The sequence below is a fragment of the Anarrhichthys ocellatus genome, unplaced genomic scaffold (assembly GCF_004355925.1).
Source record: "Anarrhichthys ocellatus isolate YVR2014 unplaced genomic scaffold, GSC_Weel_1.0 scaffold34, whole genome shotgun sequence".
Classification (NCBI taxonomy): domain Eukaryota; kingdom Metazoa; phylum Chordata; class Actinopteri; order Perciformes; family Anarhichadidae; genus Anarrhichthys; species Anarrhichthys ocellatus.
In genome coordinates this window covers 2,625,648-2,647,513 of record NW_022280064.1, presented here as the reverse complement: position 1 = coordinate 2,647,513, position 21,866 = coordinate 2,625,648, and the positions used below count along the sequence as shown (strand labels likewise).

Genomic DNA, 21,866 nt, shown 5'->3' with positions numbered 1-21,866 from the left:
ATTACCTGCTTACCCATTATGACACAAAGACGGATCTAAACTTGAGTCTTAAATAGTATTTGAGGCTGGCTGATGATGTCGGGGTTTTAGAAGCTTCACACAGAACAGGCAAACAATTGGAGCTTTTGAACAATCTTTACAATTCCACGCTGGGGGATTTAACTTCCGTGTGTCACGGCTACATTCATAATCTGTTACCTGCAGAACTGCCGAGAGTGATTCATGTTGGGACCAGCCTTGATGTTGCCTTTGTCTGGGTCGTAGATAGTGGTGGCTCGAGCGTAGGCTCCTCCCAGGATGAATATTAAACCGTTTAGACTCACTGCAGGGGCGTATTTGTTATCTAAAGATATGAGGGAGAGAGAGAGAAAAAGGTTTAGAGATTTTTGCTGAAGAAATCACAGAGCTATTGTTTGAGTGTCATTCTCGCATGCAGCAGACGTTTCCATTCAGTACAATGGCATCAATTTGTTTTTCTTTACTTCTGTTCCCTCTTCAGCACCCAGGCCGCATGCAGAAACCATCATCAACATTCTCCTTATCACTTTTCAGATGTGTCATTCTCAAGATTGCTTTGGGGGGGGAAAAAAAGTATAGAGAGAATGGATGGCAAACCGGTGAAAGAGCGGAGTTCATAAATCACTGTGGCTTTATTGGGTTCTGCTCCGAAATATGTTTGGGCTCAGCCGCAATATAAAAGAGTTACCTAAGTCCCAATAATTCACAATTGCATTACGCCCTCTGGCACATCTATAGATTCACATCTGCGCACATGTATTGGGAATATATGAGTGAACAGGTGGGATACTGCAAATGTGCATACTGTATAATTCAATCTGATACAGTACGGAGCACAAGAGGAAAACAAAGGCATTGAAGCAGCACCGCTGTAGAATTATGGATGATGGGGAAACAAAATGAAACAGTGGTTTGTGCGGAACAATGCCATTGGAAACCTGCAGCTTGCGAGCACCAGTCCTGCTGTGTGTGGAAGAGGAAGTGTGTTTCAAACTCAGAGCAATTCCTCCCGAGCAGTCTGCAGCTGGCCAATTTACAAGCAGCATGAATAATGCACCGACACTTTGGCCGTGAGCCGCCGTCCTCGCTGTTTTCTGCCACGACGGACAGACATCCCTCACTGAAGACGGGCAACAGGAGGAGGAACGTCTGACGCCTTAATAATAACGACGTCATTATTAAGGCGCCCCCCCCCCCCCCACCACCACCACCACCACCCACCACCACCACCACCACCACCACCACACACTCGTGTAGTGGAGCCACCTCCCCCTCGTCTCCGCCTCTCCTCCTGCTGCTGACAGCAGTCCGACATGTTTAATTAACAGGTCACCTCTGGAGGCGAGAGGTGTTTCTGCAGGCTGACACTCTGAATGAGCTGCACTGCGTTATGTTTTCAGCTACTGCACTTCAACTCCTAATGTTCTGTAACAACAAGACTAAGACATGCATGCTTATAGTCAGATTTATAAAGCTGCACATGCGCATGGTTCTGCTTTATGAATCTCAATCATCAGTTCTCTATGAATAATCTTAAACATCCAGGTGCATATTGACACCGTGGCCCACTCCACCACTCATTAGACGTGTCAATGAGAAGAATTGCAAAGTAGAAGTGTAATTTCACAGATTGCGTCGCATCAACGACATTCTCCGACAGCGTTACGCCCGGCTGTGGCTGTTTAGAGACCCCATACCACCAATCCATCACACGCACCTAAACCATCACCGCAGAAGCAACTCAATCATTATTATTAAATGTCAGAAGGGTGATGAATATTTAATTCATAAAATATCTATATCACCTTTATCTAATTTATAATACAACAGACCACCAACGTGCTTCATAATTCAGGATACGATGAAAAAATCATCAACAGATTAATGGAAATGAAAACGAATGGATGGAATTCATCACCCATGAATCACTTAAAATGACATTTAGAAACCTGTGTTTGGCACTTTACAGAAAGACAACAATCAGTGATGAACAACTTAAACAATGTTTTACTCTAATGCTACATCTCTCTCCTTATATCTAATCTTCTCCTTGTCACAACCATGTATATGCCCGGTCTGAGGAATGCGTGAAATGTGCACATTCTCACTGCATAATCTTTTCTATATATAGGTACCAGTTTATGTGATAAATGGCGTATGCATGCTTTATGTACCTGACCCTAAAAGTAGAGCTTGGGAGGCTACACTCCCGTATAGCAGTGCGATTAACTAAATGCTAATGCTAGCATGCTAACATGCTCATAATGACAATGCTTACATGCTGGTGTAAGGTTCCATGTTACCATGTTCACTATCCTACTGTAGCATGTTAGTATACACACATTTACTTATCATCCCTAAACACAGTACAGCTGAGACTGATGGGACGATTCATCCTCTTGGGACCATGAATGTCTGCACATATTGTCATGGTACGTCATAATTCTGACTGACTGACAAAGAGATGAAACAAAACCCACTGAACATTAGCCTGTAAATGACTCCATGCAGTTGTTTCATGTGTACAGAAATCTATTCTGAAATTCCACTGCAACCATCTGAGGCATCAGCTTCAATTTCACCCCTTGAGAAACAAGTTGCCACTGATTGGTCCTCCTCACATTCTGCCTGACGTGTTTATGTTTTTTCCTTTTACCTTCTTCTCATTGATATGCCGCTGCCGAGCATGCGCATGTGCTCGCGCGTGTGCGCCAGCATAAGCGTGTGTACATGATGTTTTGTGTTAGGTCCCATAAACACAGAACACTCATTTCTCTCTGCTCGGCGCCTGAGGCAGAATAATAACAGGATGCTCTCAAAGGAAAAACCTTTCTCCCCACAGAAGCTCTAACCACTGCGTCCTGCCTCTCTCCCGTGGACCCACGGTAAGCAACGGGTAGGAGTGCTCGGAGAGGTACGAGGCAGGTATACCTCATTCTCATTTGGCTAATCTCAAAGGACTGCTTTGGGGTTTCAACATCTCTTCGCCACTTTGCTTCTGCTGCTGTCCCCTGGCCTTCGCCGCGGAAAACAAGCCGGTTCTGCCTTAACAATGAGATACAGTTAAGAGCACACAAGTACAAGCTGAAAACTTTCAAATTCTGAGACACATCTTGCTATTCTGCGAGACTCACAATGGACTTTGTCTCGCTTCACATCTCTGATGTTAGAAAACTCGGCCAAGAATCCACAACTGACCACGTTCTACATGAAACGGGGAAGTGGAAAAGACAGCAAAACGAGGTTTTAACACGGCAGCGGCGATAGAAGTACAGCTGTGCCTGCGGGGCGACACGGGCTGACGCAGCCTCTCACACTCTGATAAAACAGCTTAGTCACCGAGTCTGGGTCCCCTCGGGCTGGGGTCAAGGACAGCAAACAAATGAAAACACACACAAACACACGGCTATGATGAAATGTGCGGCTGCTGTCTAAACAAACACCTTGCTGTTCCCTCGCATCCGTTCCTATCTGATCCCTGCATCATCAACACAGCAGATATCTGATTCTACAAAACCAGAACACTCCCACAGCGATAACACGCACGCACACATACATACCACTAAATTATACCAGCACTGTATACTGTACAGATCTAGATAAGACTCCTCTCTCCGATAAAGACTCCCAAACATGTCGTCATCACAAAGCTGCGGCATTACAGCAACATGGAAATGTGGTCAGTCACAGGCGGAGGAAGAACAATAAATAAGGAATACACAAGACATTGTCCTCTGAAAGACGGGGGGGATGAAGTGCTGGGTACCCTGTTACTGTGTCCCCCCCAGAGGGCACGGGGGAACAGGAGTAAATAGGACAAAGAAGCAGCAGTTCTTGCTGCCAGAAGCTTAGATAAGATTACAACAAGGTAATTGGAGCGGCCAAAACTTTTTCTTTTTCACACAATGTCCTTGTATGTAATGTGAGGAGAATAAGAGCAGCCTTTAAAATGATGGGACAAAAAGAGCAGAGGATGATTTCATTTAATTAAGTATGATGGAGAACGGGTGGGGGTGGGGGAGGGGGTCCAATTAGGTAGCGATGGAAACACTCCACCTTCACCACATCTCTTGCTCTGACATGTTGTTCCCCTTATCCTCCTCCAGCTCCATAATGACGCTCTCAACCGCCGTGCCTGGCTGATATGTAATTTAAGCAAGTAGCTGTTCTGCTGTCAATTTCCTGATAAAGCAGTCTGGCCGCAGCGCCTCTGCTTTGGAGACGAGCATTCGATGCAGACCTGTCGGTCTGCAGGGGGACGCACTCAGGGTGAAGTATGGTGTTTGTGTTTTCATGTGGATCTGCCTGAGATGATGAGTGAACAGATGTGTGATAGTTTTTTCAAATGGTCACTGTACCAAAATGATGCATGTCTTAGTATAGTGTGTCATAAACAGTCCTGATGAAGCAGATGCAGAATATGTATTGTTAGAGGATTATTAAAGATCTACCGCTCAGTTTAATATCCATCATGACATATTGGAGGGGAATGGAATGAAAAACTAAAATAATAATCACCAATATCTCCTCATTCAATCTACACTATTCCAGAACCAGTTCCCCAATTACTCCATAGAACACACTATGAACAGTTCTGGTAGTTCCCATTTCTTCAGTAGCAGTTAGTGTATTAAAGAAAGGCATAGGACAACATCCCAGCAAGGGCTCGTGTCAGGTACTGTATGACATTTAAAAACAAGATGAGTGTAAAGCCATGTGGCTCTGTAAGACTGCACCTGCACTCACTCATGCTTAATTGCATTTTAATTGGAATTTGAATTAGAATTTAATTTTCAAATTTATATTATTTTAATTAAGTCTCCTACGGGCTTCGAAAAAATGCTAATGTCAGCATAGTAAGGTGTAATGTTTAGCATGCTGGCACACTGAACTAAGGTGGTGTGAGCCTGTTAAACATTACACCTTAGGATGCTGACATAAGCATACGAGTACAGCAGGGGAGGATAGGACTGTTACTAGCTCTGTAGATATCCGGTCATCAACTTAAGTGTTGAACAAATTGAAATTGTGTCCTGATGGCTTGAAGATGGATAGAAACTAACGGGATCACCAACGTTGTTACAAGTCATCATGAGGGGAACACGGATGTCACACGTGCCTGCACAAAAGTGGTGGACTGACAAACACAACATTTCCATCCCCGAGCCATGCAGCTAGCGTGACCCAAAAAACATGTTCTGTAATCAAAATAGAAAACACAAGTTCCATAAGATAGGGCCACTAGTTCTTACTAAAGATGGCATATTCTCTGTGTGGGAAGACGACGGCTAGAAGACTCTGTCTTTGACTTGACGTGATTTTGGATATTCAAATCTCTATGTTTTTTGTGAGAGAACATAATGAAACATATGGGAAAGTGTCCTCACACCACACTGTGCTGCAGTATTAAATATAAGACTGAATCACAAAGGCTTATGGATTTTCCCGAAATGTTATTTTCTCTACACAAACAAAGTTCCTTTCACCTTGTGCTGCCTTGACATTATGGTTATTTGGGTGAACTGACCTTTTAAGGTCAAGTCGAGAGACTTTATGAATTGTTAACTGCATGTGAGGGGACTCAATTATGCTCCCATGTTTCAGTGCATGCTGCTCAGTAGACGGACGTATTGAAGACAAAGGAGAGTAATGACGCTGCCGAGACACGAGGCACCTCGATAGACTTGTTGAAGGCACTATTTCTGGCATACGGAATATTATTTTTCACTCTGCAAGAGATAGGAAGTCAGTCCTGATAAGTGTTTGTGAAACCCATTTGCAGTTCATGCGGGAGATTGGTCCATGCAGAGGGAAAACACATACGCGCACACACACACACACCCACACACACACGACTGTATTTGTGTCAGTCGATAAGACAGTGCTGAGAGACCGCGAGAGAAGGAGGGGTGAGGCGTGCGGAGGGGGAGACAGTGAGAGGGGAAAGAGAGAGAGAGAGAGCGATAGAGGGAGGGATGAACAGAGAGATTAGAGGGGGAGAGCGATGGAGGGAGGCAGAGGGTTGATGGAGAAGCGCTCCCCACCGGCTCACTAAAATCATCGCCGGCCCAATTTCACAGGAAGCACTAAACCTGTCCATTATCTGCCGGCTCGTTGGCTGTCAGACGCAGGCTCATCCACACCCTGACAGATGACGGTCCGTCTGTCTGCGTCTACCCTTAACACACAAAGAAAAAGACAAACACCATGCACGCATGCACGCACACACACATACGCAAATGTGGAGTAACCTCCTGGCTCGTTACATAATTCATGCACTGTGTACCTGTGCCTCTGGGGGATGTATAGTTGGTATGAGGTGAGGACAGGCTGTGTGTCTGTATCTCTGTATGTGTGTGTGTGTGTGTGTGTTTCTCACCAGTATTTTTCTCTTATTCCTCCTCTGCCAGCTGCTCTGTCAGCCCTTTAATACCATACTGCTCTCGCCCCAAACACCCGCATTACATAATCATAATTTCGCTCACAGTAGCCTTGCTCTAAAAAGGCACTAATATCGGAGAGAAGGTTTCTGGGCACCAGTGTGGAGGGAAGTGCCTCGGCACCGGCGCTTTAATGACCAAAACAACTTTGTGCGAGGAAACATTTGAATTCAAATACATTTCTGACCCAGTGTTTCTCTCTGACGCGCTGAGTAGTGCCTGCAGCAACAGTGTGCCACCGTTTGGGATATTAATTATATTTTATAAAAGCAGCATTTGGGACAGCTCTATGCCCTGAGAATCCACCATTTGCCAACATCTTAAATAAGATAATCCAGCATGAAATATAGAATTTGTATTCGTGTGGAAAGTGAATTTAAATGAACATAAACATAGAGGGGTTTTAAGCTTTCTGCTGCAGCTTTATAGGAATCATTTGACATTTTTAGAAATACCCGTATTCACTTTTTGGTGGAGAGTTCAGGTTCATCTCAATCTTTTCATCTAACTCTTCATAAATAAGCAAATAAGCATATTTCCTATTTCTGAAACACAAGCAATGCTATGGGTTTAAACGGCGCATGTGTGTATATGTGTGTAATAGTGTTGTCCAGGCCCAAATATTAAAGACTCTGATGATATGTTCAAATCAATAGCAATCATCTCTGTGCGGCACCGTTCAAGGATATATTTTTGTGAAAATAAACCTGCCTGTGGATAAGATCTCCACAGTGGGAACACAGCTGTCAGTGCTTCTGAATCACGCTGAGTTTTACACGGTGTGTTCTTCCTGCTGTCTGGGAGTTTTGGCAGAGCTTACTTAAAGTGTTTCTTCTGGTCCTGTGTCCTTCACGGGTCCCTTGGTGGCTCTGACTGGGATGTGGCTGCAGAGTTTGTGCGGTGAATAACTACGGAGTTTGGCCAATAACATGTCAGAAGCTGAGGTCGGACCCACCTATCATTTCAGCTGTGGTCTTCTCATTATAACGACAGAGCATGAAGCACTTAGTACATTTAATTGTAGGAAGTGCTTCATGTTCCCTTTGCACTTCCTACCCTTAAATGTCTGTACGTCTGGACATCCCACGTTGACATGTTGGCCAATTTACTGGAGTTTATATCAAAATCTTCCACGTGCTCCTCGGATTCCTCCTCACAAAGTCGTCTACTGTGCGACGACATGTTGCCTTCAAATGGCAATCGGGAGTTCACGGGTTTTCGTCGCAAGAGGTCGAGCACGCGATGTGGAAGATATGCGAGCGGGTGGAGTTGTGAGGACACTGTTGCTAGGCAACCGGGCAACCATAACGGAGGCCTCAAAGACTCTCTAATGAGATAAAACGATGTCAATGCCGAGGATTAGAGGAATCCGTGCATATGAATGGGTACGGTAATATTGCGATATGTGCCTTTTGTAGTTTTGGTGCCACATTATTAATAAAAAGCAAACATTATTATTCATGTTTTGTTTTTTTTGAGCGTTTAATTGTCTTGCAAATACGCAACACGTCCCCTGAGGACATACCGTCTCCACACTGTGCTGCAGCTTGTGTGTGAAAGTGTGTGTGTGTTGTCACCTGTCTTACCTATCATGGGGGATTCGATGAAGCTCCACGTGTTGCTCCGCGGTACGTAGGACTGGAGGACACCCGCCGAGCGGCCGGCCTCGTTCACGCCTCCGAACACGTAGACCTTCCCTCCGCACACCGTGGCTGCCGCAGAATGGACCGGCTTGGGAAGAGGACAAACCGTCTCCCACTGGTTGGTGATGGTGTCGTACCTGGAGCGCAAAAAAATAATAATCTTGTTTTTGCTTTTCTACACCATTATAGTTGTTTGCAACTCGGATGAATTTGAATTAAAAGCAAAAGCAAAAGCAATCAAGAGAAAATCAAGGTTCCAACTTCACCACACTTCCATTAGACAGATCCACGATGGGGAGTCTTTAAATTACCTAAATTCTAATGATTCATAAGCTATTCTCACACTCTGCAGTCAGTCATTTACATCCACACGTACACCAATAGCATACAGGAACACTCCCACTGCTCTGAATTTGCTGTGAAATGCTGGTTTTGGCTGCAGGGCTGACAGATATAATTAGCAGAATGCCTACACCACCAGGGAAGATGAAAAAGACCCACCATTACGTACAATGACAGCAATTAAAGCAATTACACAAAGCAACATATGTCGCGAGCTACAAACCATTAGTCTCTGGAGTTGGGCTGTGTGTCAGCGCTGAGCTTTGGACCTTTCTCACTGAGCCCTCTTTGGCAGAGACTTCGACTCCGGGCCTAAATCTCAGCCGACCCAAACCGGCACGAACGGATGAAAGGGCCCGACACAATGGGCTGCGTGACAACAAGACACTGGCTTATGCGCCTGTGCCCTTGTCAGAGGTTGAGTGTGCGGTAGTATGTATATTTCTTAAATTTGTGTGTGTGCTGCATTGTGTTTAGACGTGTGTGTGTGTGTGTGTGCTTTTTGCCCCGTGGCTCCATTAGCGTCGTGTGTTAGCAGTGTAATCCTGTGTCCATGGGCCACTGATCAAAGCAGCCGCGTCGACAGCCTTCCAGCTGGGGAGGGCCTCATTACAGAGCTGTGATTAAAACACGCATCTATTCAGACTAAAGCAAGCCGTCTCAATCAAGGTTGTCTCGTTGTTGCAAAAGAAAAAAAAACACCTTTGCGTGAAAAACTGTCGCAAATGTTCCCCTGGGATAACGAACCTTCAATATCAAACACTTACTTCCATCCTGTCACTTAAAGACAATTAAAGTATGGATTTCTCTTGAGGTCAATGACCTCCTTTCACTGAGGACGTTTGCAAATGTATTTTTCAGTCTATGGATGCTTTACTGCTGCAACTCTTGTGTCATTTGGGCTGAATTTAAAAGACACCAGCTCTGTTTGCGACCCCCCTTTTCCACTGAGAAGGGCTGTAAGATAAAAGATTAAGAGGAGACAAGCAAATTAGCCTTTGGGAATAAACTCTTCGGGGGTCTGATAATGTTCTTGGCAACACCTACTGAGGGGATGGGGCTTAAATCGACTGGCAGAAAGCGGAGACATAGACGACACTCTGGGAGACGTGGACTCGAAACCCTCAAGAGTGCCAATTAGCACTGTTTAAACATGGACACACACACACACACACCAGCATCAGGTTGAGTAACTGAGCCCTGCTGAGATAGAAGGACTAGCATGCGTCTCATTCTCTGGCAGATGTAATTACCCCTCGGACCACATCGGAGGAGGTTCATAAATGTACGGGTCAGACACTGCCGAGAGAGGCTGATTACCTGAGAAACAGGACGACTGCAAACATCTGGTCAGGATGGAAAAAGATCCTCAACAACTCCACTCACATCTTTACTGTTAAAGCTTATTAGCTACACATTCTGAGGGATGCGATCATAGAAATAATGTCCTTAGATTACTCATTCCTTCAAATGTGGTTTCAGATCTTAAGCTTTACATGAGAACCGTGTGTGTCTGTATCGGTCAGTGCACAAACGTATTACTTAATATCAACTTTTATGACACACAGTAGTATACTATGACATTTTATGGCATATTACTCCATATTTTTTTGATTGCATACTATACTCTGAATTTTTTAAGACACAATATTTGCTGACTTTTTTTATAAAATACATTTATGTCATTTTTACAACTTCTACGAGTTTTTAATGAAATACTACACTATGACTTTTTATGACATACTATGATGTTTTTATGGCGTTTTTTGACGTACTATACTAATAATGACTTCTATTCTATACTATGACTTTTTATGACATACTATACTATAACATGGCATAGTAATTCATTTCAATTAATTTACAAACCTAGCTCACTTCTTTGTCATTTTCATGGCATACTACTTTGAGTCGTGTTCTAGCGGTTCTTCAAAATAAAAGTCCTCTGCTACTATCATCTCATGCTCACGTAAGACCCCACGGCACAGCTATCATGCCGTCAAAGCGATCAGGTGTTCTGATAAAAAGGAACATGTGCAGGTCAGAAGAAACTCAGTGTCTCAGTCAGTCTCAGAGGTCATGAATCTGATTAAATTCATTACATGTGTGATTCACCATCAAGCATTTAATATGAAACGTGACATTAGGACTGACACTAAAGAGATTCCCTGAGTGGCTGTATAAGGTTTCATTCTATCACCACGGAAGGAGAATACATCTCTCCTCTTAACTCTGAAGCTCTGCGTCAGACAGATGCTTTTTCGTTGTCAGTAAGACACCGTTGGAGTTTATCCATCAACATGTTGCACTGCATCGATTGCGTTTTTCTAAAGTGTGTATACACAAAGACTGATCACTGCATGAAGCCGTGTAATCGGCTGTTGCTCCTGACAGGGCTTGTTTCATCACGCAGGGACAATCATCTCCAAAATGCGGCTGCAGGGTTACAGCAGAGCGAACAATGTGGGATCGGGTTCTTTTATGTCGGGAGACAGACGGAAAGAACAACAGATGTGAAGAGGAGAGATTATGAATGAAAGAAAGAGGCCATACTTTCAACTCCATTTGCCTCCGAGTATTTACGGTGATCTGAATAAAGGGAAACAAGTTCATTTATCGCCGCACACGCTGCGACTGACATAGCAAATTGTGTGAGTAGTAGTAGTTATACTTCGATGTCAGCCAGGCCTAAAGAAGAGCCATGCTCAGGGACGCACCGGTCCCACTTAAAGCAGTACCAGCTACTGTCTCTCTGGCCTTTGTTCTCCACGGACCCGTCTGGATAGGAACCATGATGTTTGATTACGACAGGTGAAGTCGGACAGCTGCCGTGGAAAGGTACAGTCACACCTGCCGTGTTTGTTTATGTTGACAGCAGACGGATTTTCAATCCCTGCTTGCGATGCTCTGCATATCGCATATGAAGAATTAGATCCGACCTTAATATGCCGGTCTGCAGCCTACAGTATGCAGAGATACCAGGTGTTAAATACAAGGCTGGGGGTGGATTGTGTATTACCTGAATGACTTATTCACACATAAAGCACATATTAGTATGCCCCAGCTAGACTCATTACAAGAGCATATTACACGATTTCTTGCATATCTGCTTTGGTTCTACTGTTTGTATCTATTCTATGCTTTGGAGTAGATTCAAAATTCTCAGTAGGGGTGACATCTAGCTCCCTCGGAGTGTGTGCCCCTCTGCCAATATTCGTTGTAATCAAGTAACATATAACCCAGTTCAACACCGAGGTTCACTGATGTGTTAAAAGTGTGTGTTGCAGTTGGCTCGACACAGACAATACTTGTTCATAAGATCAATTACTTGTAGAATGAAGAATACGGTCAGCCTTATCCTTTAAAGGCATCATAGGTCTGGCTGCTGACTATATATTTCCGACCTGCTGACAACGTATGAGCACAAGTGAAGGTCTCTGTTTTAGTAATTTGCAGGTGAGGGTAAAAGACTGAGCCTTGCAATCAGGGCCAATCGACTCTGGAGTGACCTGTTGGACGGGATCAGCTGAGCTAGCTCTTGACCTCCATTTAAGTCTCATTTTATAATACATTATTTCAGATTTCCCTCCTCCTCTTTAAGATTGTTTTCATGCTGCACCTAAGATCCGTTTCTGTCTGCACGTGGGTGTCACCAGCTAAGACTGTGTCACTCGGTGCCGACGTCACCGCAGACGAGCTGAGAAAATGTGGACGCAGATGCCCCTCGGGCCCCTCGCTTTGTAACATCAACTAGGAATCATCTGAGTCAGAGAGCATACAAATGAATGGATGCAGTAAAGCGCTGTTATGCAACCTTCCATTGGATTTGCCTGGTGGCATTACACATCTGAAAGCCTTGTGTGTGTGTGTGTGTGTGTGTGTGTGTGTGTGTGTGTGTGTGTGTGTGTGTGTGTGTGGGTGTGTCATCTTGTTTTTCTCAGTTTATGGAAAGTAATATCATGTGATACAGGAAGTCAAGATAGCATTAAACAATGAATGCATTGGTTAACTGTACGAGTTTAACTGACTGGTAATGACTTTGGCAAATTTAGAAATTCTTGACCAATGCCTGCCTCTTGAAGCTGACCACATACCCTCCACCTTTTGACCATGACCTACATAGACCAGCCAGCTGTCTACAAGCCACGGAGAAGGCACACCAAGCATCTGAGCCAATTCACTACTACCTGCAGGGGGGTGTGGATGACAGGCCTGGCTTTTACCTCTCCGCCTCTCCCTTTCACACACAAACACAAAGATATGATGAACTTCAATAGGTGGGCTGCCTGTCTCTGAGATCCTGACACATATCCGCTTCCCCTGAGACACAAACTACAGCATGTATAGAGTGAGAAACGTGAGTGCGGAGCGGTGGGGAGTAAGGAGGAGGAAAGAAAAAAACTGCCTCGCTCAGATAACAAAACCACTGAGGCTCTATGTACCTCGACGCTGACAAAAAGATCCATTAAGTGGCAAAAGAGTGCATCACGCTGCAGTTAAAACCACCCTGGAATGCCATGCAAACACTGATTGCCTAACAATAGCTACAGTATCCCCAACACTAGCAATTAAAATCCTTGAGAGTCAAACAGCTCGTAGTGGAAGAGTCAAGAAAGCCACGAGGGCTGTACCAAATGTCTGTATTGTTTTTACATTCAAAGCTTCTATTGAATTTTTTCGAATGAAGATTTGGACGTTTTCGATCTATTCAGTTCAGCCCCTAAAAGACAACGCCAACAAAACCTGCAATCACAAACAGGTCCACAACAACAGCATTGTAGCCTTTAAACACTGAGTGCGTGCAGTGGAATGCAACGGAAGTTGGTTAAAAAAAAGAAGCAAGGCATTAACAGCCTGCAGAGAGGAACTGATACTCGAGATTCCATCGGAGCAGCAACTCATGCCCTTAAGTTACAAATTCACATTAATCCCTGCAACACACCAGCTATCTATCTCACTCACATGAACACTATCTCTGTCTCTCCTGCATTCTCTTCCTGCTGCCCACACACACACACACACACACACACACACACGCCGTATAAAATATGAACGCAGTCTCCGTAACGTCACCCATAGGTTTCTAATGAGCCGTTGTGAAGCTCAAACTGGGTGGCTTGCAGCTCGCAACCTAAGACGACATCCACCTTTCTCTCACAGCGGCCACGCCCCTTCATTATGCCTGACTTAAAGTCTAAATATAATGTCAATGCGTGAGCTATATAATAATTCAGTCATCCTGACCAAAACCGTTTTTTGTGACAGGCTGTAAACGTGTTCATTTCTGACATAAAGTTGAGTGTTTTAACATAAGAGTGAAGGGGGATTGACTCGCTTTTGGAGCCAGCTTCATGTGGCCAGTTTGACGGTTTAACCGCAGCGTGAGGAATGGCAATGTTAATTGGTTAATTGGTCAGTTGGCCAGTTCGGTCCGCCAAAAGTCCGAACTGTAATATCTTAACAACTATTGGATGGAAAGCCATACTACAGAAAGTCATGTCTTCCTCTGGACGTATTGTAAGAAATACGTTGTGAATTTGTCAGTTCAGTGCTTAGTATAAATGATTAGCCTGCTAACAAGCAAAACTAAGATGCCGTACATCATAAACATACCTTCTAAACCTCAGCCGTGTTAGCATTTTGGCATGCTAGTTTTAGCATTTAGCTCAAAGCTACGTGCCTCACAGTGCTGCTAGCATGTCGGTAGACTTTTAATATTGTGTTTTTATTTAATTAGTTAACACTAGTTTCTCTTTCCTTTGTTGATTTGAAAGATGAATCATATGAGCCTTGACTTACTGAATATGTTAATAGATTTGCGTTTTGAGTAACTAAACAACCAGGGACTATGAAGATCCCGTCTGTCTTATTTTACCCCCAAGTTTGCGCGTTCCCCCATCTGGTGTCGAGTCTAATTAAACCAGAAGACCATGCTAAGATATTTGCATGCATCCCCACGTTCGCCGGTCGTTTGATATGGTTCCCATACTGCCATTGTAACAGGCACAAGAAGAAAGGGAGTGTACGTATATGTGAGTGCATCAATCCCTCATAGCCCTCTGTTCCCTGTCAGAAGTAATGAACTGAGAGGTTGTGATTTGGCTTGAGGAAAACAGGGCTACTGTGTGAATCAGCTCCTGTCTGGGGGGCATTGAAAACAATTTCCACACAAATAAAGGCATCATTTGCTTACATTAACATTTTTCACGTTTGCCAAGAATGTTCATTTGCAGCTAGATTGGGGTGAATCTCGACAGTAATAAACTACTCTGTAGAGTCCTTGTCAGAAAAAAATATGCAGTTGAAATTGTCCACCAAACTTTCATTTTAAAGCAAATTTAGCTTCACATTTGTACGGCGCAGGTGGTGCTGTTTTGACAAAGGAAGCTGCTGATAGTGACTGTGGATGTTCATTTGAAATCACTCAACTGTGACTTCTCGCTTCTTTGCATATTTGCTATTATCTCATCCAAAATGCTTTACTCACACCTGGGCAAGACCCCCGTGTGGACGAGGACAGAAGGACGGGGTTGAAGATTTTTGCATTCATTTGAATGTCTATCAAGTCGGGCAATAGATAGAGACACAAAGGCCAACGGGAGAGAGAGCATCCATTTTGGAGAGGAGGAGAAGGAGGAGGAGTGAGCGTGGGTGCGAGAGGACGGAGTGAGAGTCTGTGTTGTGTCAGCTGCCATCTGTGTGTCAGAGCACATCACATAAACTGTGAGGCCTGTGCCCACACCTCCACTACTGCCCTGCTGTCTGTTGGGCACCTCCACACACACACACACACACACACACACGTGTCTCCAAACCACCGACGTCGCTATTTTTCACACGCGTTTGGTTTTCGCCAGCACTCGGGGGCACATGCACACATACGGTACCCGTAGCACACAACGGCTGTCACTCCACGGTGGGTGTGTGGATGTAAGTGAACCAATCACACATATTCTGGTCTGCTGAGGTCGAAAAATCTAAAACCAAAAGCTAAGATTTCGATTTTTTTAATGTCCTGTATGCAAAGTCCATTGTAGCTGCACTGGAATCAGCTCTTAGAGTCTGATGCCATCTGTGTTTGGCCTGTGTTATCTGTTATTTTTCATATACTTTATTGCAGTGTAGGAGTTAAGATAAATCTACATTTGCATACATATGATATTGTTCATACTTATTCCTACAATTTTAATATATTTTATAGTGAAAAAAAGGATGGTAAAGTAGAAAGAAATAATGAAATGAAGCAAATAATAAAAGAAGAAAAAGATTGAGAATACAAAAAAATACAACATAGAAATTACAAATAGAAATAAAAAATAAGAAAGTAGGCTAGAGTGATGGTGCGCATACATATACCGTATACACACATGCACACACATATTTGCACACACATCTGCATATTAAATCTAAATCTTGATATTGTTATGCTATTTTTAGTAGTTATGATGTGATATGTGGTTGCTAAAGTTCCCTTCTAGATGTGGCTTGGCTGCAGTGTTAAGTGCCTGAACGTACAGAGTAAACAACAGTAAACGGTTATGCTGTAGGTTAACAGCGATAATGGAGAAGCACTTAATGTCCTTTTTATGATCTCGGCGTTTAATCTAATATGCAATTTGATTGATGTACTGATGTTTTTTTTTCGGTGGTCAAATGTGGCAGGAGTAGTAACACACGAGCTCACCTTTCCTACGCTCTATTTCACAAGCGACAGTGGTACGCAAATTGCAAAAACAGCAGTTTTGTGACAACTAATTTGAACTCGTTTGTATGCACCTCTGTTCCCCGTGTTGATGTGCTCTGCATGTGACAGCTGTTTGTACCTGTGTTCTCTCTCCCCAGGTTGCTAATCGACGTCTTACCTCGCAGAGGAAGCGCTCAGCGCTGCTCAGAAATGTTAAATGTTTGGGTGTTTGCATCCTATAGGAAGCGCATCATTTTGGCTGACATGCTTGCAGCGTCATCTGGGGAACTGTAGAGAAGACACGACAGCAGTCATTCTTCATTTTGAACATGTGGCACGATGACTACTGCTGTACTCTCCCTGTATTACAATATGTTTCGTTTTGAGTAGTTAAGCGTGAGCACAAATAAGTTTGTTGTTCATTTACTGGGTGCAAACATTCATTTCCATTAATCTCTACCGAGGAACTAGTTTGCGTGGTGATGTCTTGTTGTCATTTACTCACGGTACACACACCTGACAGATTGTGTACGATGACATCTGGGGATCTGTCGGAGTCTCGCTCTCCGTATGGACGGCGTCGGAGTGTGTTCGTTCGTCTGACAGACTGAAGTCAAGGTCAGCCAAAAGACACACTCGCAAAACACTCCACTGCCGTCACCGTAGGAGCACACACACAACTCATTAACTCTGATGGATTGCCGCACGTTTCAGGCTAATAACACAGACATACGTGTACACACCATGCATAAATGCCCACAGCCCCCGCAATCAAACAGACTAGGGCAGACACCCGTGCAAACACAGATGGACACGGACCTGCCACCTCAGTGTCACCTTCAGCTAATCCTTGCGAGACAGAGAGCAATCCCTCCACTGGCCACACAGATTTACCCATAATCCCTGCGAATGAACTCATTCGCAGCAGAAGTCTGCTGCCTCAAGGTGTGAGCACACAATCTGTGTATGGATGTCTGCCCACACACATATTCTGTAAGATAGACTACTGATACGCTGCACAACACTTGTGTCAACTTAAAAGAAGGCACCTTGAAACACAATCAGGAGGAGAATTTAGGAAGCCATGATAATAGTGAGTGTGTGGTCTTTTAGTGTCTCTGTGAGTGAGCGTGTGTGTGTGTGTGTGTGTGTGTGTGTGTGTGTAGACGCAGATTTAATTGGATGGGAATGTCACGTAGGACAGGGGACATGAGTGCTGCCGGCGGTGTAGGTCGTACACCAATTACTGCTCAGCTCTCTTTAAAACTAGACAGAAGATGTAAGACTGAGACCCCACTTCATTAACAAAGTAAGCCCCTGTGTTTATAGCAGCCATGTAGGGCAGCACTGCAGGGTGCGGGTCGGTTGCAGAGGGGGGGTCAAAATCTAAATTGACACCCAAATTGTTGGGGAGATAGAGGCTTCAGCGACAACTTAAGGTTTGATTGCTCAGTTGTGGATTTTTTTTCGTGTCTTTAGGAAGGTACTGATGCAGATAATTGGTGCAAGTTCAGTGACGGTAAAGAGGACTAAAAGGGACGTTAGTTTCCCTTATAGAGAAGGATGTTTGTATTGTATGCACAAACACATGTACAATAAATATATATGTATTTTAAAAAAGGAGAAAAATGAAATGAGAAAAGAAAATGCAACAGCTGGTTGTTTTCAAGGCTGAGTATAAAGTATATGACAATAAATTAAATAAAAGGGAAAAACTACAAGCAGTTTTATCAATAAATAAACTAGTTTAACAGAATTAGGAAGAAAGAGGGTCTTCAGCAGGACGGGTTCTTATTGGCTCCCCTGAATGGGACCTATTCGACCTGTACGATAGTTTAAAAAAAAGCACCGTGTCTGCACTTTTCTCACGTTCATGTGAGCACCTCACCTTGGGCGTACATACACACACACACACACACAAACACACAGGACAAATCTATATATAACAACTAACCCTCCCACCTCCAGTGCAATCACTCCCCGGGTGCCGGCGAGTTGTGGTGTCTGGATATTGCGATAGTTTGCCAGTGCTTTGCTTTCTAAAGGTCAGTTGTTGCTTCCTCCTGTTGTAGGGGGGGGGCAAACTGACTGCCAACGATCTCAGCCGCATCTGTCACATCCTAACTGCTGATAATTAGCCAGCAACATACTGCTGCAACCTGACTGACTGCATCAATGGTGGGGTGAAATAGAATACAACTTTTTCTGTGTGTGTGCACATTTGAGAGGGATGGAGGGAAAGAGGATAGAAGAAAGGCACAGAAAGAAGGTGAGAGAAAAGTGACTGGCCCGTTGTTTAGCACATACAGCTCGTACTACTCATTAGCTGCAGCCTCTCTCTGCCTTTCCCTAATACCATCCTCATGCACACCTGCCGCCGCTCGCCATTGTTTCTCTATAACCGCACTCGCTTTTTGCATCAACTACCAGGTCTCCTAGTCCTCGGTGCCCTATTAGAAGACAATGAAGAGGACACGCTGTCTTTGCTCGAGCATGTCAGACAGATTCGACATCACCGGCCTCGCAGCCCCCAAATACACCCATCATCTCCTGCCCACCTAATCAGCGCTGTGAAGAGATGGAGGGAGCAATGGGACAGTCGGTACCGGAGAGGAGAGGTTGGAGATTGTGGTTAAAAGAGGAAACCATGGGGGAGGATAGAGGGAGGCGAGGAGAGAAGAGAGAGATATGTGAGAGATGTGATGATCTGCCTGATTTGGGCCCACTCTCTCTCTCAGCCCTGGAGCCTAAATATCCCGGAGAGACACAGCAGCTCCTCCATGTGAGCTGGGAAATAAGGTCTTCTCTGTGTACACAAACAACATTTAAGCACACACACTAAAAACACTGACGTACATCGGGTAGTTTTAATAAACTCCTCAGGCGGAGCGAGGTTGTTTTAATGATGCCACTAATGGCTGACCAATCAAAGAGAGGGAGTGGCTTAAAGGACGGCACCAGTGTGTGATTTTAGCTCCTTCATTAAGGATCGTGGACACTTTTCTGCCGACCACTTTGAAGTGCATGAGGAACAGTAGGTTTCAATACGTTTCGATCAGAGTGAACATTAAAATCTGCATTATTCTGTCATCGTTACGGCACTGTATATATATATATATATATATATAAAGGGTTACTGCTGCCAATTATTTCTGTAATCCATTTACAGCGGACCACTTTTTCAATTGTTTCAAATTTCCAATCCTCAGATTTCAGAAGCTGGAATCAGGTTTTCTCAGAACGTGACAAATTGCTATTAATTGAATATCACAATTATTGGCGATGAATATCCTGTCAACGAAACTACTAATTGACTAATAATGTCAGCATTAGTGCTAACTAAGTGTTTAAGAGCAGATGTATTTAAACATGTCTACAATGCATTACCTCCTAAGTGTGATGAATCTTTTGCAAAAATGAATGCAGCCCTGATGTTCCCTGTGATGGATAACACAGCTTCCATATAGTGGTGGAAAGAAAGGAAACCAATGGATCCATGGTAGTAAAAAAACATGAACATTTCTAGAAACCCTGCAGCTAAAGGCTGGTTTGAAATAGGCTTAGCTGTGATGTAAAGCAATCAGGAGGATATATATAACATGCAGAGGAAAAGAGTCGAGCAGGTCGGAGAGAGTCCGAGACAGAGACATGAGAAGTGAAAATCAACACTGACATTTCAGAAGGGAGGGATATCGAGGGGGTAATGAGGGTGTATGTGAGTGCAGGGGGAGGGGTGGAGGGATGGAGGTGGTGGCTGGGGTAGGGTTGGAGGGTGATCCGGTGCATTGACAGCGCAGTAGGGGCCGGCGCTGTGAAGTTGGTTAATCCTAAGGAGCAGGGGATTAGCTCAGCAGGGGAGAACCGCCTCCGCAGGGGGGGCTCTGGGAGCCTGTTGTCCCCGAACACAGTGCCATGTTGCAGGGCTGCCGGGGCCGGCTGCCACCCCCCCCACCACCACCACCTCTTGGCCCCCTCCGAAACTAGCCCCAGGCACTGTCTGACCTAGTACGTGGAAACTGATCGACACAGTAACACACACGCATCGACATATAAAAGACATGCATAGCAGCTCATCAGTTTGTTGTTGCTGTGGAGAGGCTGGAGGGGCTGGGAGAGACTAGTGAGGGTGCCTTCACACGAGCCCATTGGTTCCAGGGTGACTGATTGTGCAGAGCTCACAGGCCCACCTAGGGGGCTGCTGCATCCACACTCTCCTCTCAACCTCTGCCGTCGGCTCTGCGCTGCTAAACTCTTCTTGGCTCGCTACTCGTCTCTCGCCTTCACTCTTCCTTGCCTCTCTCGCCGCAGGGTCCCGACCACCTGGGGCTGCAGAGCGGCGGGGCGCTCCGTTGTTATTAGCATCATCGCCCTGCAGATTATTTCCCCCACCATCTCCAAGAGAGTGCTGTCAGGCAGGGAGCTTTAATGGACGAAGAAGGACCTCCGTCTCCAAGTCATTGGGTTGAATGTGTGAGAAAGTTGCCTGTATACATGTAGGGTGTGTGTGTTTTAAATGCATCTGCATTGAGACAGAAATATCTGGAAGTGCACGGCATTATGTTTGAGCCGAGTGAGTCTGAATGGAGCGAACCATCTGTGGTCTCCTCCTTCTGCCTGCCCAGTCAGAGCGCGCTCGTTCGGGCAGCCAGGAGGCAAACACGAAGTCGCCACAACTCAAAGAGCAGATGTAGCCTCTTCCTTCTACGAGCGCGACGTGGAGTCTCTCCCACCCCTGGCGTCCCACAGAAGGGGACCTTTCTCTGGGTGACTGGCAACCCAGCATGCACACCGCCCGCGGACATCAAGTACTTAAGGACTTGTCAGTTTACGGAGCCGCCTACAGAAGACTTCAACTGTGTGCAGCGTGAGGAAGCCTCCCGCTGGATTCTCCACCTCGCTGTATGTTCTTGGTCATGGTTGAGCCGATGAAATTTCCCGGGAGCCATTTAATGCTCCTCTGCGAGGTCTTCGAGGCGTTACGATTCGTCTCCTTTGTCAGACTAAGCCAACACTCTGGAAACAGCCTATGATACCGCTCCAAAGTATAACTTCACTTAAAAGAAAAAGTGAAACTAAAGAAATAGACGGTGGAGAGAAGTGTTAAGAGAAGAATAAAGGGATTGATTAAATGATCAAGTCAGGGCAAGGCTGGCCACTCGAGAAGACCTCAAGGAATGGAAAAACCATACATTTGACAATGAGCACTTGACCAAGACGTGAATAATTACACACAGCAGAGTTCAAGTGCGTATACAACAACAACAACAACAAATGTGGCAGTTAATGAACCTGAAAAACAACATAAACGGAGCTGTCTCCACAGATTTATTCCAGGCACAAATTCATGGTGCTGCAATTTAAGGGCTCATTTTATTTTGAAGATCCGAAAAAAGCCAGAGAACATGATCTTTGTAAATTGCTCTTCTCTCCTCCAGTCTTGTTAGCCAAACAGCACAACATCCCTGATGAGAAACACTGGTTGTTGTACTCAGTGTCACGTTGCTAACAGTCTTCATGCAATATTAACTTGCAATAGAGCTTGGAGGACGCACAAACCTGTGCATAGTGCGCAATAAATAAAACAAAACCATCTGTGATTGACACATCATTAGACAGCCATGAATTATTCAATATCTGCAATCATATTGGTTTGCCAAAGGATCAACATGCTGGGGAGCAGGCAGGCCCTGGGTATCTGATTGCAAGTTAAAACCTCCGGAACTCGACTGCTCTCTGCTC

The 21,866-nt window shown here is 44.7% G+C and overlaps 1 protein-coding gene across 6 annotated transcripts in view; it reads right to left on the bottom strand.

Moving 5' to 3' along the window:
• Positions 1-21,866, bottom strand: part of klhl29 (kelch like family member 29) — a 202,365-nt gene that overhangs the window by 2,949 nt on the left and 177,550 nt on the right. For all 6 annotated transcript variants that reach the window (XM_031866162.1, XM_031866160.1, XM_031866161.1 and 3 more), the window contains 2 exons: positions 8,045-8,238; positions 199-343 (listed from right to left, as the gene is read on the bottom strand). In XM_031866162.1, the coding sequence (XP_031722022.1) occupies positions 199-343; positions 8,045-8,238 (339 nt within the window). The remainder of the gene's footprint in view (positions 1-198; positions 344-8,044; positions 8,239-21,866) is intronic.